Source organism: Micropterus salmoides, unplaced genomic scaffold (assembly GCF_014851395.1).
Source record: "Micropterus salmoides isolate LMB-PRFRI ecotype aquatic unplaced genomic scaffold, ASM1485139v1 Ms_hic_scaffold_14, whole genome shotgun sequence".
Taxonomy (NCBI): Eukaryota; Metazoa; Chordata; class Actinopteri; order Centrarchiformes; family Centrarchidae; genus Micropterus; species Micropterus salmoides.
The window spans coordinates 11,641,130-11,664,095 of record NW_024040485.1 but is presented as its reverse complement, the minus strand read 5'-3'; the positions used below and the strand labels follow the sequence as shown (position 1 = coordinate 11,664,095).

At 38.6% G+C, this 22,966-nt stretch overlaps 2 protein-coding genes across 5 annotated transcripts in view; one reads left to right on the top strand and one right to left on the bottom strand.

Moving 5' to 3' along the window:
• cacnb2b (calcium channel, voltage-dependent, beta 2b) overlaps positions 1-13,451 on the top strand; it is a 35,124-nt gene extending 21,673 nt beyond the window's left edge. The window contains exons 3-15 of one of the 3 annotated variants that reach the window (XM_038717669.1): positions 740-862; positions 1,067-1,206; positions 3,640-3,698; positions 3,815-3,840; positions 5,193-5,273; positions 5,428-5,486; positions 5,595-5,704; positions 6,699-6,707; positions 7,856-8,007; positions 8,183-8,278; positions 9,049-9,222; positions 9,489-9,516; positions 11,379-11,475. In XM_038717669.1, coding sequence (XP_038573597.1) covers positions 740-862; positions 1,067-1,206; positions 3,640-3,698; positions 3,815-3,840; positions 5,193-5,273; positions 5,428-5,486; positions 5,595-5,704; positions 6,699-6,707; positions 7,856-8,007; positions 8,183-8,278; positions 9,049-9,222; positions 9,489-9,500 — 1,041 coding nt within the window. In that variant the 3' untranslated portion in view covers positions 9,501-9,516; positions 11,379-11,475. Of the gene's footprint in view, positions 1-739; positions 863-1,066; positions 1,207-3,639; positions 3,699-3,814; positions 3,841-5,192; positions 5,274-5,427; positions 5,487-5,594; positions 5,705-6,698; positions 6,708-7,855; positions 8,008-8,182; positions 8,279-9,048; positions 9,223-9,488; positions 9,517-11,378 lie in introns of all 3 variants that reach the window. The other 2 variants (XM_038717667.1, XM_038717668.1) reach the window with 2 other exon arrangements.
• A 3,321-nt stretch (positions 13,452-16,772) lies between these two features.
• Positions 16,773-22,966, bottom strand: part of LOC119901899 (macrophage mannose receptor 1-like) — a 32,050-nt gene continuing 25,856 nt past the window's right edge. For both annotated transcript variants that reach the window (XM_038717664.1, XM_038717665.1), the window contains 3 exons: positions 17,783-17,941; positions 17,545-17,571; positions 16,773-17,447 (listed from right to left, as the gene is read on the bottom strand). In XM_038717664.1, coding sequence (XP_038573592.1) covers positions 17,185-17,447; positions 17,545-17,571; positions 17,783-17,941 — 449 coding nt within the window. In that variant the 3' untranslated portion in view covers positions 16,773-17,184. The remainder of the gene's footprint in view (positions 17,448-17,544; positions 17,572-17,782; positions 17,942-22,966) is intronic.

Genomic DNA, 22,966 nt, shown 5'->3' with positions numbered 1-22,966 from the left:
TATATAAAAATTGAGTGTTAACCAGTAAACAGGTGGCTGATTAGAGGCAGAGTTACTGGGTTATTGCACAGGAATTGTTCCTGACACTGTGAGTCAGAAGTCAGCTGTTCATCAGAGTGATGGCTTGTGGGAAGAAACTATTGTTGAGTCTGTTGGTTTTGCCGTACAGTGCTCTGTAGCGCCTACCAGAGGGGAGAAGTTGGAACAGGTTGTGTCCGGGGTGAGATGGATCTGCAGTGATGTTTCCTTCCCGTTTCCTAACTCTGGAAATGTATAAGTCCTGAACAGGATGGCACAGATGATCTTTTCTGCAGTCCTGACTGTCCGTTGTAGTCTGCTCCTGTCATTTTTGGTGGCAGATCCAAACCAGACAGTGATGGATGTGCAGAGGACAGTCTGTATGATGGCTGTGTAGAACTGGATCAGCAGCTCCTAAGTCAAGTTGAGTTTCCTTAGCTGGCGCAGGATGTACATCCTCTGCTGGGCCTTCTTGATGGTGTCCGTGTTGGGCTCCTACTTCAGGTCCTGGGATATAGTGGATCCCAGAAATCTGAAGGATTCCACAGCAGACACAGGGCTGTTGAATATGGTGATGGGGGGCAGAGTGGGGGGGCTCCTCCTGATGTCCAAGATCATTTTGTGTGACAATGTGGCCCCAGGTGAACTGTAGGGATTAAAGATGACTGTGACATCCATTAGTAATAACATTTTGTTATGAACACCTGTCCTGTGTCCCTAGTACAAGCCTGTGGCGTTCGCAGTGCGTTGCAACTTCTCTTACACGCCAGCAGACGATGACAACGTTCCTGTACCGGGCCAGGCCGTCACCTTTGAGGCCAGAGACTTCCTCCATGTCAAAGAGGTTTGAAACAAACATAGACTATTACTGAGTCACACAGAGGTGAGGTTATTATAAGGACTTAACTGAAAGGCTTGACACATAAAATTCAATAATGCGGTGCTGAATAGAGTCATTAATGTCATCAGAGTAAAAATATATGTGAGCCAGGCCATTGCATCAAGCTTTGAATTTACCCTCAGATTTTTTTTTCTTTTTAACAACCAGAAGTTTAACAATGAGTGGTGGATCGGCCGGCCGGTGAAAGAAGATGGCGTGGTGGGATTCATCCCCAGTCCAGTCAATCTGGAAACCATTCTCATCAGAAGAGAAGTGCAGGCGAGGAAAGCTGCCAAGGCCTTAGCCAAGTATGGACAGCATTTTTCCCTTTTCCTCTGTCTTCAATACAAAAGGGTTACAAACAAGCATACAAGGCCGATGCTGTAATGTGCTGCTTCAACTTGTAATCCTAATAATAATCTTTATTGGTCCAGCACACATACAAACATCACTACAATGTGAAATACAGAGGATTATATGACATTTTAGGTGTTCAACTGATGCTTTGTGAAAACACACAGAGATTAGTCAAACTACATTTTGACCAGAGAGGTGGTATCAGTGGGAAAGGGTCACGCCAAGAATTGTTTTGTAGATAGAAGCAAAGCAAATGTAGCTGGATTAACACCGTGGAGTGGCAAAAATGAGTTTTTCTCCCACTGTCTGTGCATTAGTGTACAAAAGTACCTAACAAATACAAGGCACACAGTTATGGTTCCTAGGGCTGGTTCCATTTTTGACCTGGTTTACTAAAATAAACATTCACTAGCCAGTGTTACATTAACATTATATTACTTTTATTACTCGGCCCAGCTCTGTAAAATGGGCATTTTAAAAGCTTACTCTCCACAGCACCTAATTCTGAAAAGTTAGTTAGGTCATTCCTGAATGTAGGTATACCCGCTGCTAACATTAGCAAGCCAGCTAAAAACACAATCATCAACAAATCATCAACAATCATCAAGGCTAACCGCCTTGTCCCACCTCCAGCCCCCAAAACCTAACCAAGTTGTTTTGTTGCACCAAGACTACTTGGTTAGGTTTAGGAAAATATCATGGTTTGGTGAAAATAAGTAGGTTAGTTATGTAATTAAAGGTACCATTATAGAAATTTGTTTGTAATCAGACCAAGACCACTTCCTCTGAAGGGTCTTGTGGCATTGTTTTGTTCTGGACCTGAATATGATTGCTGTGTTCAGATCTTCCCAAACTAATTGTACCAATGGGGAAAACATGCCCGAGTCTGATTCAACCTAGTCCCAGTTGATGCCTCTCATGTATTAGCATGCATAAGGGTCACAGAGGTACCCATCATTTTTAAAAGATAATTAACCGACAGTGTTTTGAAGAAGCCAAAAGGTCAAACATTTACTGTTTCATTGGTATTTTTCAGAATCCTCAAAGACTCTTGCAGCCATCTGGATGAAAAATTTCAGGAGAATCTCCTAGTTAAACATTTCTGCATATCATATAAATATTTTAAACTTATCAACTAAATAGTTCTTAACATTACATTTATATGATGCTTTTATCCAAAGAGACTAACAATTGCTATACATGTCAGAGGTCGCACGCCTCTGGACTAGGGGTTGAAACTAGGGGTGTCTTGACTACAAGTGACTACAAGTGTCACAAGGCATGTGTCTTATCCATTGCGCCATCACCACCCTACAGTTAATCATGAACTCCAGTATTTAGAGTAAGTGGCTGATGAAAAAATGCGTGAGGTATCAAAAGGTGTCAGAGTAAGAAGTCTTCTAATGGCTTGGATACTGTAAATATTGAATCAACATTTGTTGTTAATCTTCTTTTTAGTTTGTAGCCAAGAAAGGCCTCAGATAACACAGAACGCATGCACTGAGAAGTTAAGTCAGTTTTATTTATATAGCCAAAATCACAAATTAGCTTTAAGGGGCTTTACAGCATACAACACCTTCTCTCCGTTCAGTGGCGCATATTCCTTAATAAATCAAATACCACTAACCAATTGACACACAGTGTTTCTGTAGCCCAGCTGGTAATCTTGTCTTGAAAGATTAAAACATGAAATGTAAGATATCAGAGCAGAACATTAAAAAGGAGTTCAAGGACAATCCGCAGGAAAACCTCCTACATAAGAAAGTTAACAAAAACGACAATTTTAACAGACATTTTGAAATATAATGAGACCATACCAGTGATTTTACAAGTTTTAGCACATTAACTACACATTTCACTTACTGTACAGTATATTGCGGATGATCTTTTTCCAAAGCTATTATTTTTTAGGTTGTTTAATACATTTTCCCTAGCTGGTTTCTTTTCATTTCAGCATGGTAAAACCTCAACTTTCAAAGATATTTAACTAGTTTGAGATTTAAAAGTAGGAATGTTTTCCTTTTGTTCAGTCATTAGGTTGTTCTTACTTCTAATCAGCCTGGCAGGCAAGAAGATCCACTACACACTGAAAGATTTTTACTTGACCCAGTTAGGCTGAAAGAAACACTAGAGGATCTTGGAAATGTAGCTTTGGCGACTACCGTGTGTGCTGAATCACATTTCTCTCTAAGCTTAATTTGGCTGTGTCTTATATACATAGATATACAGTCTGTTAGCACAAATTATTTTATTGTATAGGCACACAGTGCTTTGTTTTCACCATGACTGAATTGATTGAAATTTAGACTGTAAAGAAGCTCCTGCATGTCTCTGTCTTTAGTGGGAAAGATCTTAGGAAATTAAGGACATTTCTCTTATTTCAGCAAATCATCTCAAGCGGCTCAAGATATGAACGCAAAGAAATACACTCCCCCATCACAAGGTCAGTGTGCGTGTGTGTGTGCGTGTGTGAAATTGTGTACAAATACTTTTCATTGTATATTTTTGATGACTGGTGAGTTAACATTAGATACCTCTCTTGTCATTGTACATGAACAGCCAATCAGCAGGTCAAAAAGAAACCGGTAAGTTACTCAATGTTGTTGCTGTTGATATCTCTTTCAGCCTATTGCTTCTCACTATATAGACTGTCCTCCTTGCAAATACACAGAATTATTTTCCACATCCGTCTATGGAAAACGTATAATTTATCTTTTTATTAGAAAGAGCTTTTTTTTAAAAAGAGGACAAGAAAAGCAACTCAAATTTCATCCATGTTCACTCAATATTTGTACTGCAGGCAACATGCACACAAGTGCCTTTGTTAGGATTCAATGTGACAAGTATGACAGGTGCAGCAAAAAGCTAAGTCGGTTTGGAGTTAAGAAGTCTTCGTCAAACTAAGTTCCAGTTTTGCGAAAAACATTTGAGAAAGACTAAATAGTTTATATCAGACAGACACATTCAGACCATGTTCTCTTGGTCTGAATGTGTCAAACACAGGTCACTGAACATGGCTTTGTGACCAGATACTGTTTATTTTAAACTTCACTAAACATCTCAACTCAGGGTCCTTTTACTTGCCTGTTCGTAGAGCTTTCGACATACTACTCCTTAGCAGATTGACTTTGCCTATTTGACATGAAACAGTAGGTGTTCAAACTGTCCATGATTCAGAGCATCTCATAGACTTCTTGTCCATGTTGACCTGAAAATTTGTTTTAGGTTTGGTTTCTAGTTAATGTAATAGATAATCTTTTTATGTTTGTATCAGTATAATGTGACATGTCTTGTGATGTGACAAAATTCTCTAAAGTTACACCATGATGTTTTGAAGTGTGAAGATTGCATTGACAATTGCATCATGGTCAATGGTCAAAATAAAAGTAATAGTAGATTAATTAGTCCATCAACAAAGAAGTAATTAATCAACCAATCATTTTAAAGGTCTAATATTCATACAAGGACTGTTATTTCCATGGCTTAGCAGTGACGAGGATAGAGCCACAGTTCACAGCTGCTCCTGTGTCTTGTGTGAATTACCAATGAGGGATTTGGATGCGACAAACATGGGGTGAACTTGGGTTCATCATCCTGCATCAAACACAAAGCTTGTTTATGGAAGATAAGAGCCATTTATCTGATAATAGATGCGAATGTTCTGCTATACAGTCCATGCACTAGACATAATCACATTGATGGGAAAACAAAGTGCGGAAAGAGGATTGATCCATTCACCAAGAAAGCCATTTTTTTTGCCAGTCAGTGTAAGGTACAAACTGAGGCTTTTACATGAAAATTCAATGTACCTTTAGTGATAGTAATATGTTGCTTGCAGTGTAAACATGCATTCACAGACATTCACAACTTTCCCAGATACAACCATGTAAGTTTTTCTCATGTACTGAATTAAATGTTTGCTTCTTTGTTGCTATAGGGGGAGCAGGTGGCTATGTATGATGTAGTGCCTACAATGCGCCCCGTGGTTCTAATGGGACCATCACTGAAGGGCTTAGAGGTGAGTCTGTCTAAAACACTTTTTAATCTCAGCTCTTAAGACGTTTCCTATGAGCCTATGATGCTGTAATGCGGAGAAACCAAATCTAGAATTTAAAAAAAAGAGAGTTAATAGAGAGAAGTTTATTTAAAATCCATGTTTTCTGTAATTTCAGGTTACAGATATGATGCAAAAAGCACTATTTGACTATTTAAAACATCGATTTGAAGGCAGGTAAGTTCTGATTTACTGTAAGTCTTTAGACACACCTTGTATGTGGAAATAAAACATAATAACAATCATGACTATGTAATAATCCTTGTTTCTCTGTCTCCTCTGCAGAATCACTATTACACGGGTTACAGCAGACATCTCTCTGGCTAAACGGTCTATCCTCAACAACCCTGGCAAAAAGGCCTTAATGGACCGGTCAAACACCCGCTCCAATTTGGGTATACAACTTTATCATCCCAGCATAAAGCCAATAGTCTGGGCAAAGTACAACTTGGCACCTCTTTTATCTGTTTGGAGAGCAAGATGGTTGTGGTTTGCCTCATCAGGACAAATCAGTAACAGAAAAGTACACTAAATTGATTTCTGAAATAACTTCTTTTAATTGTCTTAGCTTTCTGGCCCTCATTGTGTTGTCCCCTGAGGGAAACCGCACCCATTTGCAACCCTAATTAGGTTGAACCAGGTCTGAAATTAATGTGTCAGACTTTCGCTTTTTCTTTATCTCATTGAAACACTGTAAAGTTAGCATTCCCACAATTCTTTGTATATATGCTGCACAAATAACCCATTTTATTCAGTGTGATAATGTTAGAGATCACTGTGTGCACCACAATGAAGACAAAAAAAGATAATAAAAGGAATAGTTCGACATTTTGGGAGATAGGCTAGCAGATCAAAACACTCATATTTGGACGTAAAAGATGAAGCTACAGCCAGCAGCCAGTTAGTTTACCATAAAGACTGCTAAAAAACAACTAGCCTAGCTCTATTAAAATATAAAAAAACACAATCCTACAGCACCTTTAAAGCTCCGTAACGAACGTGTTATATCATGTTTGTTCAAACAGCTGTTCCCTCCTTTTTCTATGTTTATGTGTCTTTATGCTAAGCTGATGGTCATGGCTTCAGGGATGGTATTGATATTCATCTAACTCTGGCAAGAAAGCAAATAAATTTTAATATTCTTTTAAGCCTTAGATATAAAACAGGTTGAAATCTGACACATAAGTCAGTCATTGGATTGTGTCAGTAAAGATTGTATGATAATACGTTTAATGGATATTTACTGGGCATTTGCTGTCTTTGCCCCAGTGACATTTTGCAGTAGGCTAAGTGAAATTCTCCCTTGGTTACAAAAGAAAGGCACAAAAGGGGGATAAGATTTACTTGGTTTTCTCTACTCTTGTCTTTCTCATTGCTCTCTCATCCCAGATGCTGCCGGTATGTATGACTGAAAGCACTGGTCGTCCATGTCTGTTTGAATGCTCCACCTCCCTTTCATCGCCTCATATCAGTACCTTGTGTTCTGACACTGTTCAATGTGTAAATATATACAGGCACAGGCACAAACACAGATGTTCGCTGGTTTGTATTTGTTTTAGGCTTGTTTGGGCTATGTATAAAACATAATTCCCTGTTAGAACTTCTTTCTGTCATAACTTCTTAAAGGAGTGAAACAGCCACTGCCTCTTTTCCACTTTCCTGCTCTCCCTCTAGCGGCCAATCTTTAAATTACTCCTGCCACGAGTAAAACATCCTGGTTCTCTTAATGGATTAGTTACTTACTAGGTAGTTTCATAAAGTAGGCAAATGTTTCGTGTCACATTTACAGTTTTTATTTCTGTTTTGTGAACCATTCCCATTTTATCATGTGAGTTTCTCATGAGTCTGTACTTTTACTTTTGTCTTAATTTCTACAATAGAAATAGGAATATGACCGACTGCTTTTGTTGTATGTGTTGAATTGAGATGCAGAAAAACATTTGAACCAACATATTGTACAACTGTTACAAAACAAGCTCTAACCAGTTGTTCTAGAGCTTTCAATCGTATCACATGGTCTTGCTCAGTAGATTCAGGAGTTTCAGATTAAAAAAAAAAAACAGTTTTTCTGAGCAATTAAAGGACTTCCATGTTCACTGATCAAAACGTTCCGCAACAGCTACTACAGTAAATGGGCCTTGTGGTGAGATTATTTTGTCAACTACAGTTCTGAGAATAAACTTTCAATCTCAACATATAACTTGAGAACTTATTTCTGACCTTGCTTCAAAATAAAATATTTCAGATGGTAGCCTCATTTCTACATCTTGATTAAAATAAAATAGAGAAAAACCAAATAAATCCTCACATACCAGCTGTGGCAATGCAAATACATTCAAAATTACACACAATGACAATGCAGGTGTTTCAAATAAAAAAAAAATAATAATAAATTACAATTCAGACATCAGGGTCAATGACTTTTATGAGTAACCTGTGAGATATGACATCTTATTTTAAATGTGAACAAGGAAATTTAATATGCACAACTGATGGATTTCTTGGATCTTAAGGACCAAAGTCATGCTTACTGTCGGCTTTTGCAGCCCAGATCCAGGGAGAGGTGGAGCGAATCTTTGAGCTCGCCCGCAGCCTGCAGCTGGTGGTTCTAGATGCAGACACAATCAACCACCCCCTCCAGGTGTCCAAGACCTCCCTGGCACCGATCCTCGTCTATGTCAAGATTTCCTCACCAAAGGTGAGCTTCTCCAGAGACCTACACCTTCTTTTGGACAGGCTGTTCCTCAGTCCTGTCAATATTGTGTACCGACTGTGTATACAAAAGCTACACAATCCTGTAAAATGTTAACAGACACTGTAACCGTGTTTTTCTCTACTTCTTTTTCCTCCTTCTCTTCACTTATTTTGTGCAGGTGTTGACAAGACTGATCAAGACTAGAGGGAAGTCACAGACCAAACATCTTAATGTTCAACTGGTGGCAGCAGACAAGCTCGCTCAATGCCCGCCGGTGAGTGCCATCTAGTGGCTACTGAGTGAAACTGGTGCAGTGGTAGTTCATGTTTAGTAATACTTTGTTTTAGTTGAATAGATGGATTGTTGTTATGTTGTATTGTTTGATATTTCAGTTGTTGCACATAATTATACATTTGGGTTCGTCTCTCTATTTGAAGTTGTTACACAGACCAGAAATGGGAAGAAAACAGTAGTGAGTTAGGGTTAGGTGCAAACTGGAAATAGTACTGTCAACAATATATAAACGTACACATGATAAGTATCTTTTTAGGCTGAATCCAGTATTTTACAATACTCTGTGTATTTTAATTTCACTACTATTAGGCAAACAAAAATAAAAGTGCAGAAGGGTAGCATTGAAACAGCATTTAGATCTTCATGTTGGAAATGGCTTAAAGTAATTAAACAGCTAACAGAATTAATAAAATAAATAAAATCCATAAAAATCCAAATGGAAAATTTTAGACATTTAGATTTTGGTGTCCACGCATGACCTCATTATTTTTAATCTATACATACTATAGATATCATAATTAATGTTGTAGTAAAATTCTGCACATCACAACAACAAAGAATGTTCACATGGGTGACCCATCTCCTTATCTGAATCTCATTAAAAGACCTAATCACAAACTATTTTAAAACCCACCAACACTTCTGCCTCACTATTAGTGGTGTCACAGATTATATATATATATATCTACTCCTTTGTTGCCTACTGTTGATCTTTTCCTTATTCTTGCCCTTATTCTTATTTTCCTGTAGGAAATGTTTGATGTCATTTTAGATGAGAACCAGCTAACTGATGCCTGTGAGCACATTGCTGATTATTTGGAGTCTTACTGGAGAGCCACTCATCCACCAGAGATGGAGCCTGTCAACGCACTAGTGTCCCAGCTGGCTGAGAATACACTGCCCGCCAGTCCTTCAGCAATACCGGTACATGAGACACACACTACATAAACAATAAAGCTATAGGATGTAATGTCATTTTCAAAGATTTCATACTGTCATCTCATCCCACCCATCTCATCTGGACAGAGAGTGTGCTGAATGTGGAAAAACCGTTTGGATAGCAAATTATGAGCTCAGGCAGGACTGTTTTATAAACAGAGGAACTTCACACTACGCTGCATCTGTACTTGTTTCCAATCATTCATCTAACATTTTCATTTAATTTCTCCTCATCCTATTCCATTGGAAAGTTGAAGAAATGAGATAAACCTGTCTCTGGTGAGTGAGATACCTTCAAATTCTACTGTAGCTGACTTTTCTCCATTCCACCTCAGTAACAGATATGAGTTACAGTAGCGCCTTCTTTAGCTGGAAGAATTGTGTGTAGTATGTATTGTTTAAAAAAAACAGATGAACATAAATGGGTTTTCTGTGTACAAACAATCCAGGAGGCGGAAAATGCATTGCTAAAATGTCATGATAGCTTATATATGGAATTATTATTTGTACATTTTTGTAGATTTTGTACAAATTTAAAAACCTTTTTACACACCACATGCAGCCCTAGCTAGCTAACATGGCACATGGAAGTCCACAGAGAAACCTAAGCTAAAACTAAGGCAGCCTAATACACAATCCTGAAATAAATCCTCCCTTCATGAAGGTATAATGTTCAGTTTTTAGTAGACACTGGAGGCTGTAGATTGTTGTGCTGTTCAAAAGATGTGTTTATTTAGTCTACTCTGATCGATATAAATGGGTGGACAAAATTATTGCATTGTACTGACAGATGTTTCCAGTATTTTGTCCACCCCATTTATAGTTATTTATAGTTCAACAGCACAACAAATTACAATCTTCAAAATTACCATACTGTTGAATCACCACATCACTAAAACAAAAGTTTCAACAAAAGCTGAACATTATAACATTCATCAATGTGGGATTTTTTGCAAGACTGTTGTATTAGTTTTAGATAGGTGTACCTAATAAACTGGCAACTAAGGGTATGTGTCTGGATAGCAACAGGTTAAGATCAAAGAAGCATAATTGAAATTCCTGCTATTTGCCATCGAAATCTATCAGACATTGGATATTGCAAATGTCTCAAGTTAGTAGAAAAACTTATATGTTAGATTTCTGCAGTTTAGTATATAGGTAAAACTTCACTCATAGGAAACTATGTATAAGCGTCACTTATCAGCCTCTTCGTGTAGTTTAGGTGTTGACTGATTAAGACAAGAGAAAGGTCTCAGACCAAAGACCCCAGTGTCACACGTCACAAGAATCTCACACAGTAACACAGTAACAGTACGTAACAGTGTGAGTTGTCTTACTTTAAAACTGACGTTCCTTTCTCACCCTTATCTGTGAAACTATCCAAAACCTTATTAAAATCCACAGCCCTGACCAGGTTGTTGGACACAAATAGCTCATTCTGATGTCTAAACTGAAAGTGATGTTTCCATTACCGTTGCAATTTCTACAGTGTATGGCATACAAACAACTAAACGTTTTTGAAGTAAGTTACTTAAAATGTATTATAATCTAACTAATCACTAGTTTTAGTGAATATTAGTCACTGTGTTACTGATTTAAGATTAGCTTGTCTTATTTTCCTTTTTGTCTGCTAATCAGAATAAGTTAAATATAAGTTATACATTGTCTTGCTATGTAACTTTGCCCCCTTTGCTCTGAAGAAATATATTAATTAATTGAAAAAAATCTAAAGTTAAAAAGGGATCAATTAGTTGAAAGTGAAAGTAAACAGTAGTTGCTGCAGCTGTAGAACAGATGCAGAGAAGCCTCAGGCAGCATGCGTGTCTGTTTACATGTGAGTAATTGCACAGGGCTGTACTGAGTAGCCCATGGTCCCGTGATAAAACTGAGTAATGTCATCCAAAAATATTGTAATTGCCTCTGGTATGATTTCTAGTTGATGCACTTGAGGGCCAGCTGCCTCCATAACAGCAGCTGTGTGTACATTTGTGGTTGTGCATTTGGACTTGCAAATACAAGTGTCTAGGTGAAGACATATATTGTAGGCTTGGGCACTGTATGTTTTTGTTTGGCAGGCTTTCTATGTATGCATGTCCTCCATGTGCATGTATGTGACATTACGTTTCACTTTCTTGTCCCAGGATGGACAGAAAAACAAGAAGTCAGCTGCCCCCAAGAGGAAAGGTTCCCGAGAGAATCATCTAGACCAGGAGTCCTCTTCAGCCCCAGCACCGGAGCAAAGGGCTGAGGAGGGCCAAAGAGAGGAGGAAGAGCGGCTCATGAGGACTGACCCAAAGAGACCCCAGCACACCCGCCACCATCACCATCACCACCACCGCCGGATAGAGCATCACGGCCACACCCAGCACAACCAAACATCCAGTGGCATGGAAGTACAGTCGAGCAGAGATTATGGCCAGAGGCTTCCCCGCAGGCACCTACCTGAGGAGAGGGAGGAGAGGGAGGAGAGGGAGGAGAGGGAGGAGGAGTTGGAGGATGTGGTGGAGGAGGACCAGGAGGAGACTCGCATTAACCACCGGGGCCATAACCACCACCATCATAACAGCAACTACCATCATCACCACCATCATCACCGTGGGAACAGCCAGCCACAAGTCGGTGAGGACTATGAGCAGGAGCACAATGAACGCAACCGGCAGCACAGGCACCACCAGCATATTCCTCCACGGACACACCACACAGATCACTATCCTGCACACAATCATCAAAACTACTACGGCAGAGACAGGGACAGAGACAGGGACAGAGACAGAGACAGACGCAAGGACAGAGAAAGAGATAGAGATAGGGACAGAGATAGAGATAGAGGCAGAGATAGAGACAGAGATAGAGACAGAGATGCACGACAATGGCACAGAGATTCCTATATACACTAGTGGTTCCTTCTGTGGGTTGCTGCATGGTTTTATGCTGCTCAAGTTATAATGCACTAATGGACGAGGCAGAGTGTGTCATCTTTGTAGACAGTGTTTCTCCTCATATTGTTTGCTGTTTTTTATTTGTACACTCATGCACTTTGTCCTTCTTTCACTTGCCTGTCTTAGTTTTACCTTTTTCATATGGCTCTGGGTCTATTTTTGAATGTCAATGGTTTGCTCATGCAGCATCTGTTCAGAAGTTTTTAATTTTGCTTTGGTCAAGCAAATGTACAGAGTCCAAGAACAGTCATGGTTGCAATAATTTTATTATATTCATTGTCTCGGGGTCACGTGTGGTGCTGTTGAAAGTGTATTGCGTTACACTGATAGGTGTTTCTGTTTATTATTATTAATATTATTTAGCCTTAATTAATATAAATGGGGTGGACAAAATAATATTAACACATCTCAGCTTTCTGTAGGCCTAATAAACTGGCAACTGAGTGCATTTTGAGAGACAACTTGTTTCCCCAAGATAAATACCCTGTGTAGAGATTTTTAAGAAATATTTTCATATTTGATTAATTGTTTCAGCCTCTCAAATGTAAGATTTGCTGTTTTATATAAAAATTGGATATGTTTTTGTTTTGGACTGTTGGTCGCACAAAACTAACAATTTGAAGACATCACCTTGGTTGGCCATAGTGATGGGCACTTTTTCACAATCTTTGCCATTTTATAGACCAAATGGCAGACTGATTAATCAAGAAAGTAAAAGGAAGATTAATCAATAATGAAAATAATCATTAGTTGTAGTCCAAGCAATGTTATCACTAGAAAAACAACTGTTATCCTGACATAATAATGAACTATTATTATTATCATCATCTTGAGTTAACAGGATAAAAATAAATTACTGAAACAACGGCTGTTCTTGACTTCAGCACAATTAATGCCTTTTTATGATTTTTTTTTTTTCTACAGAGTTACACAAAGGGATGTTTTGTCTAATAAAATGGTCAAATAACTGTGGGGAACAACAGACTTGTGTGTTTCAGTGTCATATCTGATTCTGCCCCATGTTCAAACCAGTATATAGTCAAAAGCCAACAATTTATTTTAAACATTGGAAAGGAAAGTCAAACTATTTTTGTATATGATTCTAAAAGGAAGTCATACTTTGCTTCCTACTTTTCTAAATGGTGTTCAAGCATATTTATTGACTTGCATTTGCTCTGTTTGGAAGCATGAAAACTCTTTTGGTGACACTGACCTGTGCTATGTGCTGGATACTCTATGCATCTTCTTGTGATAAAATATATTGCTTGAATACGATCTCTATGCATTTGTACATACTTCATAATTGCCTTGTTAGGTAAATGTAAGGAGAACCAGAGAGCCTGTTGCACTGTTTGGTAGAACCTGTCCTACTGTGTATGATTGTTTTGAGTTGAGACTGAATTGATTACGTTCCTTTCAAAAAAGATTTGTTTTGTACAGCATCCAGAAGTTAATTTTGACAAATATGCAGTCTATTGTTGAAGATCATTAAAATATATAATGAAGAATGTGTTAAGTGTAATTTTATATAAAGATATCATTACCTTCTTTACTACTGGCCAGACCACTGAATTTGTCCTTGACATGACAGTTTTTTCAAATTGAAATCATAATACTGTGACACAGTTTTGCAAGAAGAACAGTAGGTCATTTCCTGGTAAGTTGAGGGTATTAGCAACCAAGGTGGAGATACATTGTACACTTCAAAAAAAGCTAAAAATATAGGCTTATTACAGTATTTTTTTAGGTTTAATTTGGTCATTCCGCTTCCTTACCCAGACTTGTTCTATTTCTTTAATAATTTTGCTTAACAATATTTGCTTGTCTTTAATCAACATTTATTTCTATAGCACTTTACAACAACCGTAAGGTATCCAAAGTGCTTCATATCATAGAATATAATAAAACAGCATATCATACAATAGATACATATAACAAAAAAAGAAAAGAAAAGTTAAAAAGAAACAAGAAAAAGTAAATTGTCACACCACTACTGCGTATTAAAAGCCATTCTAAACAGGTGGGTTTTAAGTTTAGACCTAAAAATAGTTTCATCTGCAATTGTGCGAATATCAGGTTGTAGCTTGTTCCAGAGTCTCGGAGAAGCAACTGCAAACGCCTGATCACCCCATCGCTTATACTTCGACGTTGGGACTTCTAAAACCAATTGGTTTGAAGACCATAACGACCGGCTGTGCTCATGCAGGGTTAAAATCTCAGCTAAGTACTCCGTGGCCAGGCCATTTAGGGCCTTAAAAACGAACAGCAAAATCCTAAAATTTATTCTATACTGCACTGGGAGGCAATGTAAAGTGTAGAGGACGGGAGTGATGTGAGCACGCCTAGATGTATTTGTTAAAAACCGAGCAGCAGCATTTTGCACAAGTTGAAGTCGTGAGGTGAAGCTTTGATTTAAACCAACATAAAGAGCATTACAATAATCCAACCTCGAACTAATAAAGGCATGAATCACTTTTTCTAGGTCATGCCTGTTAAGAAAAGGCTTAACTTTAGATAGAAGATGAAGCTGGAAAAAACTCATTTTGACAACATTACTGATTTGCATGTCAAATTTCATGTTGCAATCAAAAGTAACCCCCACATTTCTGACAGCAGGCTTAAGGTATGGAGCCAGAGCCCCCAAATTCACTGCTGAACCATTTGTGTTACTGAAGATGATACACTCAGTTTTTGCTTTGTTTAAATTAAGAAAATTTTGTGACAACCACAACTTAATATCATTAATACAACTAAGTAGGGAGTCTAGTGCGACACTAACATTCGTTTTTAAAGGCAAATAAATCTGCAAATCATCGGCATAACAGTGAAAGGACAGGTTGTGCTTTCCTATAATACTCCCTAATGGCAACATATATAAAGAAAACAAGATTGGGCCAAGAATTGAACCCTGGGGTACCCCACAAAAAAGAGGAGCAGCTGACGAAGAGCATTCACCAATCATAACAGAGAAGCTCCTATTTGCCAAATAGGAGCTAAACCATTGAAGAGCCAAACCACGAATGCCTACATCATGCTCAAGGCGAGAGAGGTGAACTTCATGGTCCACTGTATCAAACGCCGCCGTGAGGTCCAAAAGCACTAAAACAGCAGGATTCCTGGCATCCACAGACAAGGCAATGTCATTGTGTACTCAGTACTATGACGTGATCTAAAACCAGATTGAAATTTTTCAAGCACAGAATTTTTCTGCATAAAGGCTTGTAGCTGTATAAAAACAACTTTTCCAAGACCTTTGACAGAAAAGGCAGATGAGAAACTGGTCTAAAATTAGATAACACTGAAGGGTCAAGATTTGGTTTCTTAAGTAGGGGCCTGACCACAGCATGTTTAAATGCAGCTGGGACACAACCTAGACTAAGACAAGAATTAATTAACGTGAGTAGACTCGACCCAATGGCGCTATTAAAAACTTCCTTCACTATCCTGGCTGGGACAATGTCGGCGAGCCAAACGCAGCGGCGCCATCTTGATCCTTATTTTTGCGTCCTCTGGTGCCCCGCAAAAAGACAGTGACTGCTCACAGCTTGCTGTTGCTTTCAGTTCATTTAGGGTAAACACATACATAAACTAAACCAAAATACTTAAGGGAGGAGGGCTATTACTTATTTTCTATCACAGTTTTAACAAAAGAGTTTCAATTCTGTAGCATGATGCTCTTGCATTTGTGCTTTCTTCCACCAGACAACACCTGACTTCCCAGGGTTCAGCAACCAATCGACAGGACAATACCAGCTATGTGACCATGACAAAATCTGTGAGTGAGTGAACTTTTGATCACTCTCTTTGAGCAGTCCTGTTCATAGTTAGCTACTTATTGCTGCACGTGAAGTGTACCTCTGACAAGAAATCATTTATAAAAGGAAATAAGCCTAACATGCTATACAGATTGATACTGAGGATAAGTATACATGCATTGGTGGTTTTTCATGCAAACATATACATCTGTGGAGATTCTCAGTCAATCCAGGTCATAGTTATCCAAGCAAGGTTAAAATCAAGGGCACCTGGACTTGCTTGCTAACATATGGCATCATGTGACAGTGCCAACGATGATCGTTCAGATTTGAGGCTTCACTCAACTCAAACGACCACAACGACATTATCATTACAACAACTAGAAACACTAATGAACCTAGTGGTATCCATCACCTTTATAATGACCCCACAGAGGTTAAAGGGCAGGGATTCCCTGTCAGTTAGTCATAACATGCCTTTGCCTTTGCCTTCAGTGCTAAGTCTCTTTGCTTCATTAACTTATGTTACCATCTCTTATATTATGAAAATAGTATGACTCTCCATGATAACTTTATATGGTGATTATATTGTGTGTTCAACTGTTTTTCAATCAATTGATGCAGTTTTAAATTCTCAGCCTAATCTGTTAAACACAAGCTAGCATCAAGAAGAAAAGTGAATTGTTTTAACTGGGACTCCACATAAATTGCCCATTGCTAGAAGCCTCTTGGTAGATCTTAGATGTCTTCCTCTAATAGCGTTGTCCTTATCCTGTTTCTCCATGTTATTTTATTGGTTCTCTGTAAACATTTTAAAATTTATTATGAATTCAAAAGATGATTCAATGTTCAGTGTTTATTTTTTACGTAAAACCTTAAAGACTAAGCAGTAACAACAACCACCAGCAGATTAAAGGGAAAAATATAAAAGTACAATATTTGTGTCTGAGAAGTGATTAAATTAAATTGTAAACACTCTACAAAATGAAAACAAAACAACTTGAACTTCTCAGCTGTAAGACATATCTTCACCAGGATTTCCACACACAATGTAATCTAAAATACCTTTATGGTTGATAAAATGCAATGGTTACTGTCTGTCTTACTATGATCCAGCAGGAAAACATTTCTTTGCCTTGTCTAGTAAACATTTCACAATCCTAGCAGGTATACAGCAGAATTCTTAGTCATGCAAATGAGTGCCATCAACCCTCTGCCTATACTGTGGATCAGTAGATTCTGTTGGTGTTATATCAGACAGTTTTAACAGGGCCAGGAGTCTCTTCCTCTGCATTTGCTACCAGTTTACTGGTGTCGACAAGATCAGGCTGAGACCGCTCATTGTTGAAGAAGAGTGGGTTGTCAAAGGTTGTTAAATGGTCAGGGATAGGTAAGCGGCGGCCGGACTTCTTGAAGAGAAATAAGACGATGACCAGGCCTACGGCAATCGCAGCAATGACCAGGGCAACTGCCAAAATGATGTGTCCACGGCTTTGATGATGCACCCCAGGACTTACTGTACAGATTCAACATGTAGATGATGAGTCAGAAGAAATACATAATATATAATATAATTATGATTCACATAAAAAAGATAAAGAGATGTAACTTACCAATTGTTGGTGGTGCAGGATGTAATACTAAAAAGATAAACATGATCAAAAAACTTTGCAAAAAGTGTATGATTTCTGTATTGTTTCACTGACATTAAACTCATTTATTTATATATTCTTTATTTAATTTGTGAGTTTTAACAGTATATGTGTTACACATTCCTTATTATTGTAAAAAAACAACAACCAAAAAACCAACTTGAATTCAAGTTATTCCTAATAAGTATGATGGTCTCACCTTTGGAGGTTTTGCAAATATATGGTCTGTCATACCATGGTCTACCTGTCGACCATCTTCCATCTGCAATTTGAATTGCTCCATAACTGTTGCTAGAATATTGACCTTCACCCCAGTTAGTGTAGTCCATGGCGGTTTTATCCAACCACATCCACATGCCTGGATACAAAAACAATTTCAGTATTTATTTTCTCCGGAGTTTCCTTTTTGTACCAATTTAACACTCAATATCTTTTCTTTCATTGTAAATGGAAACAAGATTTTGCAACACTGAAGTTTTCAAAATATCTTAGTGTAACATTTCAAACGTTGACATATTATCACTGTAACAGCAACAGTTACATGATGCAAATCCAATATTCAGTATCCTTTTTACCCTGTTTTAATCCTAACCAAACTGAAGGGAAATATATTACTCTTTGGTTGCTTAATGCTCCACTATGTTCACCACCAGGTTTTTCTTTTGTTTTTTGTTGCCTGTCAGTCTGAAAGATACACTTTTTATCTGCCTTTTCTGGCTTTATTGCCAACACATGTGTTACCTATAAATACATACATAAATACAGTCATTGGAAGATGAAGACAGGGTTTTTTCGATTAAAGAGCAGCAGACCACGATCTGGTGAGTGCTCAGGGGAGAGGAAAGAGAGCCAGGAGAGGAGCCATGCTGGCCCAGCTTGGACGGTCTGAACAAAATGGGACCCATGTTGACCAAGCAACGATATTCAGAGGCTGTTGTGCCCACATTGTTGCAGAGACCTGCCCCATTAACATTCCGAATCAAGCCCTTGGCAGGTGGTCCATGTTCTGAGCTGTCAGCACAAGACTCCGGCAAGGTGAAAGGAAGTGACTCTGTTTCCCAAATGTCAGACGGTTTATTGTGAAGATGAAACTTTCATATTATCATCTGTTTGCTGCTGTTTACATTCACCCCAGATGCAAATTCAAAAAATTCATTGTGGAATGTTCTGGGTGAAGGCCAATTCATAGTTTTCATGTGACGTCACATCGCTCCCTTGGAGGGCAAAAAAGACGATATTTTACTAATCGACAAGGAGACAAGTCTGGGCTATGTTAGATGAGTGATTCCCTACAAGTTAAACATAAACATTACCGCAGTCGAGCGGCGGCAGGGACCTGGCGGGTTTTAACGGCGGAAATACGGCAGCATGTGCCGTTTATGGATCGCAAGTGCCCAACGCTTGCAGTTTGTGTCCATATTTATCTTTTTCTCGATTTGAGAGGTGATCCAAGTAAAATGTTACAGTTTTTGCGGCGTCTCCACGCTTGTGACCCACAACTGGTAAAAACTGGTCTTACATCTTGGCTAGACTCTCACCAAGAAGAGCTTGTCCTACGTGGAATGTGGTTTCACAGGGCAACCAACTCCTTCTTGTGGGTTTGGTGGGTGGAGCTTAGCGGAGTCGCAGAGCAGCAGAGAGAGATGCGGAGAGTTTTGCATTGGATGTTCAATAGTTCAATAGTTCATTCCTCATTTTTTGTTGATCAAATGTATTTTTGCCAAACTCACTCTTCTAATGAGATTGTCAAACCACTGCATCAACATAGCGGTGTGTGTGTGCTACACATTGTGCAAAAACTGTGCAGTCTCTCCTTTGCGTTAAGCGTGTTTGTAGCTGTAGCTGCTGTGGACTTTTTTGTCTACAGTGCCATGTTTCCTTCCGTGGTGATGTTTTATTCTACTGTCGATTCAACTAGTGTCAGTCTATTTAATTTATGTGGCTTATAATATATACACACACACACACACACACACACACACACACACACACATATATATATATAAATAAATAAATAAAGGTTGGATATTTTACTGTCAGTTGTTTATTCTGTGTTTGTCAGAGTTTTGTCTTCTTGTCTACTTAATTTTAGTAAGGCTATTCAGGAAGGTGGTTGTATATAATTGATAATCAGTTGTATTCACAGGCTGCAAAGTGCCATATATAGAAAAGTTATTTATTGTTTGTTTGGACATCAGTGCTCATGTTGCTATGTTGTTCCACTAGCATGTAAGCTGACATTTAATGCAATTTATTTTGTAGCCTAAAGATGATATTTAACAGTAATATGTAACAGTAGTATCATATATTATCATTTTTCCATACTGCTAACTCATTTAAACATTTTCATTTTAACTTACCCACACTTTACTTTTATGTAGGTACATATTACACATACTTCAATAAAATAGTAAAATGTATTTTAAAGTAACAGTACTTTTACTTGTGTACAATATTGTATTACTCTTTCCAACTTATCTGAAGTGTAATATATGGATGTTTTGTATAGCAAGAGGTACGTCCCTGCAGTTAACCATTATGAATATGAAAATATTTGCCTTAACAACATTTCTCGTTCAGGTTTAGATTTTGTGTGCCCTGTATGCAACATTAATGTTTTACTTTTGAACAAAGCCAGGTCAACGCCCTAGCACTGCGAGAGTTTTTCCGCAACCACCAGCCAGCCAAAGTACTCCGGGAGAACCCCATCGGCTCAAAACCCGCTCGAGAGGCTGTGTGGCGTGTGTAGTGTCCAGTGCTTGTGCATTTGACTCATAACAGTTCAAAATAGCACTGTAGCAGCAGGACAGAGGGTCAGTGACCTTCTACGGGGAGAGCAGTGATTGGTGGTTATGTAGGGACTGAACCCTTCTATAGAATTTGACTTCTAACTCCTTGTTTTGTTACCTCAGAATAGTACTGTACCCTTCTATGGGTTTGACCTTTTATTTTGCAGACTCAAACCCTGCTATGGTACCTAACAGATACCTAAACATATCCTATATAAGCTATGTTTGATGTACAGAGAGACGGAGTGGCCATCGGGCTGGGTCACTCTCCAAGCTGCTGCAGAGCTTGATGCTGAACTCTTTGATGTAATAAACTTTTATGATCAAGAACAGTGTTATTGTCTGGACACCACACGTGCCAAGCCACGGAGGCCCTAAACACAACGAATGAGCCGACAGTGAGCCTTTGTCATCCAGATGGTGGCATAAACAACACGCAGTAAGGCAAAACCAAAATCCTGCATTCTGTGGCCAAGTTGATGTCCTCTAGCTTTTAATCCTTTAGCTTTAGCTGTAATCCTTTAGCCTAAAACTCCTAGCCAAATTTAACTTAGTTACAATCATAACTCGGGTCCATTTGTCTCTTATTCCCTTAGAATCAAATTCTTTCCCACAATAGGACTACAAAATTCAAATTGAACTCCATTAATCTCATTGATTACATTCCTAGTTGTTTAATCAGTATTGTTTTATGTCTTTGATATATTTAACCTCACTATGTATTCACTTTAGTTAGTTAATAAATTTCACCTTAATCACAGGAACTGTGTGTGTGTACTGTTTAACTCCGCGTCACTGGACGGAGAATTCACCTTTTGATTTGAGACCGACTGATTGATTAAACTGATTTAAAATAATTAAGCAATTATTAACTAGCTGATCACTAGTAAAGAATTGTGTAATTATTAAGCCATACCTAAGGCATCCTGAAAGCCTTGGGTGAACAGAAATTCAGGTGGTGCCCCAAAACGAGTGCTTAAGACAATAATATTTCTGAATATTGTTGTGAACTCAAGCAGACGCACTTCAAAGAAGGTCAGATGGTGTCAAAAGAGGGAGGGAAGAGAGTTGACCTTTTCACATGCAAAAACCAGAGTCATTGCCTGGTGTTTGGTAAGGACCGGCAGAGACTCTATCAGACAATGCATCGCTTAAGGATTGTGTATTCAAAGAGCCTTAGTGAACCCCCCTGGCCGTAAAGGTGTCACTAAAGACAGTCAATAGGACAGGAAAAGGGGCTATCTGACCCCTTTCTCCCTCCCGCAGGTCAGCTCCGGCCTCAACCTGACTCTTTTCTCTCCACAGAGCGGCTTAGCCATAAACCACCATTTTGTTCTCTAATAGCCAATGCGATAAGCCAGCAAGACAACCCCTGTTTCTCGAACCAAGCAAGGTTCAGTGGCGTTTGCCTCTGAGTTTAGTAAGTAATGACCCCGTTGTTATCCTTTTAGTGATGTTTGAAAACTAGCAGACCCATAAGAAAGTAATCTTGAAGAGTTCCCTAACCTCTTTCTGTTTTGTCTTGATTCATCCCTGTTACTCACTAATAATCACTGTCTGTTCAGGATTAACTAATACTTTAGTTAAATGTTTCATATACAATTTCCTACTAAAATATCCATTGATATACCAGTGTGTATCACCAGCCTCTCAGTTAAAGTGGTAAATCTCACAAGTGGAATGTCTACTGTTTTCTCGTGTGACCCGAGTGCCACCAAGGGGACAGGAAAGGTATAACACGCAAGTGTTTAAAACTCGGCTTACACTGACAATGATCGCTAAGTAGGCCTACCTATCACCATGTAATTGCATAAATTAAATTTTGCTGCCACGCTTACATCTAAATTGTCTCTTGAGTTAAAACCGGTAACCAGCAAGTATACTGAGGACATGTAATTAAGCTTTGTTACGTTTATATAACCATTATAACCTTTTTCCATAGTGTTTAGCTTCGTTTTAATTGTCTTTATCCGAATGTTTAGAACAGAGTATTTTTCCAAATGTCGATATTGTGGAGAGAGAGATTAAAGGAAAATACGTGCAACGTATATTTCTTTATCCCAAAAGAAAGTTAACACCTTTGGGGTGACTTCCCCTGAGACCCACTCCCAAATTGATGTCACCACTGCCTAATGGAGTCAAATAAAAGGGCCTTGTTGTCTTTTGTCTCTCTCTGCTCTTCTCTTCTAAAAACTCTCTTTAAACTAAACGTATACGCTCTCTTAACTTCCTTTACTTTTTGAAATTCCGATCTTTTTTCGTTTCGTACTTAAATTTTCTTCAGACGAGCTGAGAAAGCTACGACCTTGAATCCCAATTTTGTTAGCGGGAGATTTGATTTTTGATTTTTGTTTGGAGCTGCCTGGGTGAAACTTTCCCCAGACCTGTTCAATCTCAGCAACATTAAATAGCCTATATTCCCAGGGCCTCACAAACCTACGGCGAATGTGTGAGTTTATTTGATTTTGTTGTTGCAACCTCATCTGATCGTTTTGAACAACTTTGGACCAAAAAATTCAGAAGCCTTCATTTATGGCCTTGAATGAATGAAACCACGGCTCTGACGACAGAACCCTGAGTGGGCTCCGCTATAG